Genomic DNA, 4,738 nt, shown 5'->3' with positions numbered 1-4,738 from the left:
TTCTTGGATGGCACAGATAGTTAAGCACTCAGGTACTGGATGAAGTGTTGGTGTGGTTCAGACCCACCCAGGGATACCTAGACTATATGCTTCTTAAAGGGCATGGCCCTGAAAATCCTACGGAGCAGTTCTACTCTGTACACATGAGTCAGAATCAACGCAACAGATTTGACAACAAAACTTCACTAGGTATTCTTGATACCTTTTATTCTAATGAGTTTGCAATGAGTTTGAGTCATTCTGTAATTGCTAGGTAGTCCCAGAGCCCTTAGGGTCACTAAAGTAAACTGGTAAGATGTGGGCGGTTCCTGGTCATGTATTTCCTGAGCTCTGATGCCAGCTGGAAAGGGTGGGCACATGACTAACCATGTCTGCTCCTCTCTGTTAGAGCTGCCAACTTCAAGAACTTTACCTTCATCCAACTGAATGGAGAGTTCTCTCGGGGAAAGGGGCTTGATGTCGGTGCCCGCTTCTGGAAGGGAAGCAATGTCCTCCTCTTCTTCTGTGACGTCGACATCTACTTCACCACTGAATTTCTCAATACGTGTAGGCTGAATACTCAGCCAGGTATGGTCTGTCAGGCTGCCATCTCTTCCCTTTTCTCCCTCACTTGTGATTCTCTTCACAGTCCAGGCTCAAGTTGTACTTACTTCACCTCAATGACAGAGAAAAGGAAAACTGTCTGGTTTTATTTCTCCTTTGGTATGACATTGTGAACTTGGCAGCCACCTCAGTTCTGGGACTATGTTCCAAGTTCATGATTATATCCCTTTTCCCATTTCCAGTTGGGAGACCTGCTTTCCTGAACAAGAAGAGGGAGTGCGTGGGGGGAGGGGTGGAATAGCAGGAAGGGCGTGCCCCCAGGAAAAAGTGCTGTGGGTCCTTACCAAGAGGAGAAGGGCTACAAGAAAAATGCAAAACAAAATAAGAATATTTGATGAGAGGTCTTCTAAAGCTTTGTGGAAAAATTCCATGATCCTTTCATTTCTGTTTTGCCACAGACTTATTAAAGCCCCTTTGTATTTTCATGTAGTTGACGTATAGGCAGGGCTGATAGTCAATGGCTAATTTTTGGCATAACCATATCTGTTGTTAAAATATTGAAAATCTTTATCATAAAAGGGTACAGAACTACTACCCCCAGACTCCCTATGTCTATTCCTGCTGCCCAGACATCCTGGTCCCTTTCAGATTGACCCAGGACCCAGCAACTAAAGAGTTAACTCTACTACAGTAGAGAAGGCCAGGACTTCACACTAATGCATCCACTCCCTTGGGTTGATGTCCAGGCAAAACCACTGACTTGCACCATTTTGAATATCACTTTGATGGTAGGAGTTCTTTGAGTCACAATTACTTGGATGTCTGTCTGACCTACCTGATGCAGAAGTTCTAAGTGCTTGAGTGTGTTTCCAGCAGGAGGGTCTGGTTTAAGAGTCCAGTGAAAAAGGACTGTAAATGTAAATACCTGGAATGTTTCCTAGGGTTGAATGAAAAGGAACAAACTCAGTAGTCTCCTCTGTAGCTTTGAGTGAATGTTTGTTTTTTGGTTTGCAGGAAAAAAGGTCTTTTATCCAGTCCTTTTCAGTCAGTACAATCCTGGCATAATCTATGGCCATCACGATTCAGTCCCACCCTTGGAGCAACAACTGGTGAGTAATTACCACCACCCCCCTACAACCCCCAATGCCTGTATGTGGCTCTGTGTCCTGACTTCAAACAGGTTGATTCCAGTTCAAACCCCTGCTGAAAACTTGAAGGGCACCCCAGATACACTGAATCACAATCTGTAGTGTAACAAGAGCCCCAGATGGATCTTAGAGACCACCAAGGGGATTCTTGCTTATACTTAAGAATCTTGTTAAATGGGGATCTTGTTAAAACATAAATTTTAATTTAGTGAAATGCAGATTCTCACCAGGGGGTTGAACCAGAATGAACTGATTGGAAGCTCTTCCCCTGTCCCCCTTCATTAGCAGGACATCTGATCATAAGTTAAGATGAGTGGGAATCTGGGGTTTGATTCCCTCCTTAGTGTTTGTTTCACATATGTTACAGGCTTTGCTCCCCCCTCCTGGTTGATTAAAAGTGCTCACAATATTTAAAAGTGGAAAATAAATAGGAACAGCACTGTCTGAGAAGGTCATTTCACACTTTCATAGTTTCCTTCTATAGTTTTGGAAGGAGCAATGCCTTTTCTCTGTATTGTTGCAAATAAAGTAAGATTTATATTTTTACTTTACAGATAGAAAATAGAGTCAGAATATAGGGGTGTGGGGTTAAGGACCAGATCCAATTTTCTGGACCCAGGCTGTCAGTACCCTTCCCATCATACCACAGTTTCCATGGATCTCCATGCCTCTGGGTGGACACTAGGATCAGAGTTGTCACAAGTAAGGTGGCTTTCAAAGGTGCTAAGATCCTGACTGCCTGAGTGATGGGCAGCAGAACCCCACAGCTACCTGGGGCCTCTGTATGCTGTGATCTCTCTGTCCTAGGCAGGCAGTTGGTTCAGTCAGCAAAGAAGCAGGCAGGGGATAATGGAAATCAGAAGAGCTTCTCTGTCCCTTTGAGACTTAACATGCCCCATGTCTGTTGCTGGTGTATTGACAGAGAGAGGTCCCGCCTCTTCTCCCAGCCCCAAACTGTACTATGGCTTTTCCCTGTAGGGAGATCAGCTGGGCTTATCTGAAACCATGTTCTTATTCAGGCTGACTCTCCTGGGGCCACTCTGGCTAGGGGCTGTCTTTGTGTTATGTCTTACCTAGCCAAGATGCCTTCTGCTGCAGCAAAGCCCCTTGGGGTGGAGGAAGGATATCTACTCCATGAAAGTGAATATGTAATGGGACTAGGTCTTACATGCTCCCATGCCATGGGAGAGTAGAATGATTTTCACTAAAAACATGAATTGTATGAAATTCTTCTGGAGGATTGACTATTGTGCTTAATCTTCCACAAGCAGTAAAACCAATTCTATCTTCATCCTATGCCTCCCTCCAAGTGACCTTTGGTAGCTGATGTAATAACCTTCTCCAGAAAGTTTCAGGCTGGGGTTCCTTCAAGTTAGACAAGGTTTATCTTTTGGATGTAAGACACTGTATTGATAGTAAAGATATTTCCCTCCTCCCTAATGAAATTGTAATACCACAGATATACTGTGTATCTGTTATGTATACTGTATGTATATCTATGCTCTGGTAGCGTAGTGGTTACGAATCGGGCTGCGAACCTTAAGGTCAGCAGTTCGAAACTACCAGGCGCTCTGTGGGAGAAAGATGAGGCTTTCTACTCCCGTAAGGATTTACACCCTCGGAAACCCTGTACAGGGTCGCTATGGGTCGGAACCGACTCAACGGCACTTAACAACAACAACTTAACAACAATACATAAAAGTAGTAAGAGCTTTGCACTCCCAAGAACCAACATTCATCCCCTTAAGGGTGAAGTCACTTTGAGGATGTAGGTGCACCTGACCCAAGTCAAGGTATTTTTCAGTCACCTCATTTGCATGTGAAAGCAACAGTGAATAAGGAAGAGTGAAGTAGATCAGATGTATTTGAATTATGGTGCTGGCAAAGAATATTGAATATACCATATTCTGCCAGAAGAATGAAAACATGTACCTTGCAATAAGTACAGCCAGAATACTTCTTGGAAGTGAGGATCATGGGACATTTGACAGGATATAAGGAGGGACCAGTCCCTGAAAAAGGACATCATGCTTGGAAAAGCAGAGGGTCAGTGTAAAAGAACAAGACGCCCAATGAGATGAATTGAAAAAGTGGCTGCAATGATGGCTGTGATCCTGAGGGTGCACAGAATGGGATCATGCTGTGTTCTGTAGTACATAGGGTCATTATGGGTTGGGACCAACTTGACAGGACCTAACAATAACAAAGGGTGATAGCACACCCATTGAGACGCTTTCCTGAAGAATTCTAAGCTTCTGAAAGGAATTTCGGGAAAAATGAGATACAAGAGTGATTTTTCTCTCAATCAAAGAAAACAAAAGTTCATTTAGTTGTTTTTAAAAAGTACTGGTTTACATCTGATGTCAGTGTGTTTAATGGTTCTATTTCAAACTCTTAAAGACCTCATTTACTTGCAAGGAATTATTTTTATAATTCACAGTATGTAAGTTTTATCCTTTATCATTCTTTCAGGGAAGCAGGGCATGGGAAGCTAGAGGGATGGTGTGGTTAAACAAGTTCCTCAGATCCCACAGAATTAGTGGTCAAACAGAAATGTAACTCCCATATCTGTTTCCTGGTGCCATTGAGTGAGTTATGAATCATAGTGACCCTGAATAGGGTTTCAAAGATCAGCTCGAGAACATAAAGCCAAATGTTACAACAAAATGTGCAAAGCTCTGGAATCAGAAAACCAAAAAGGAAGAACATGCTCAGCATTTCTCAAGCTGGGGGAACTGAAGAAAAAATTTAAGCCTCAACTTCTGTTATTGAAGGATACTCTGGGCAAATTATTGAATGATGTACAAAGCATTAAGAGAAGATGGAAGGAATACACAGTCACTGTACCAAAAGGAAATGGTTAATGTTCAATCATTTCAAGAGGTAGCATATGATATAGAGCCAATGATACTGAAGGAGAAAGTCCAATGTGCATTGAAGGAATTGGCAAAGTACAAGGCACCAGGAAATTATGGAATAAAAATTGAAATCTTTTAAGAAAGTGAGGTGGCGCAGGAGGTACTCACTCATCTCTGCCAAGAAATTTG

General features: G+C 42.7%; 1 protein-coding gene across 1 annotated transcript in view; it reads left to right on the top strand.

Moving 5' to 3' along the window:
• The window catches only part of CSGALNACT1 (chondroitin sulfate N-acetylgalactosaminyltransferase 1), a 132,018-nt gene that overhangs the window by 106,707 nt on the left and 20,573 nt on the right, over window positions 1-4,738 (top strand). The window contains exons 5-6 of the mRNA XM_006859909.1: window positions 389-567; window positions 1,558-1,652. Of these exons, the coding sequence (XP_006859971.1) occupies window positions 389-567; window positions 1,558-1,652 (274 nt within the window). The remainder of the gene's footprint in view (window positions 1-388; window positions 568-1,557; window positions 1,653-4,738) is intronic.

Source organism: Chrysochloris asiatica, unplaced genomic scaffold (genome assembly GCF_000296735.1).
Source record: "Chrysochloris asiatica unplaced genomic scaffold, ChrAsi1.0 scaffold00035, whole genome shotgun sequence".
Classification (NCBI taxonomy): Eukaryota; Metazoa; Chordata; class Mammalia; order Afrosoricida; family Chrysochloridae; genus Chrysochloris; species Chrysochloris asiatica.
The sequence above is the reverse complement of the archived record's forward strand: the minus strand, read 5'-3'. Positions and strand labels throughout refer to the sequence as shown.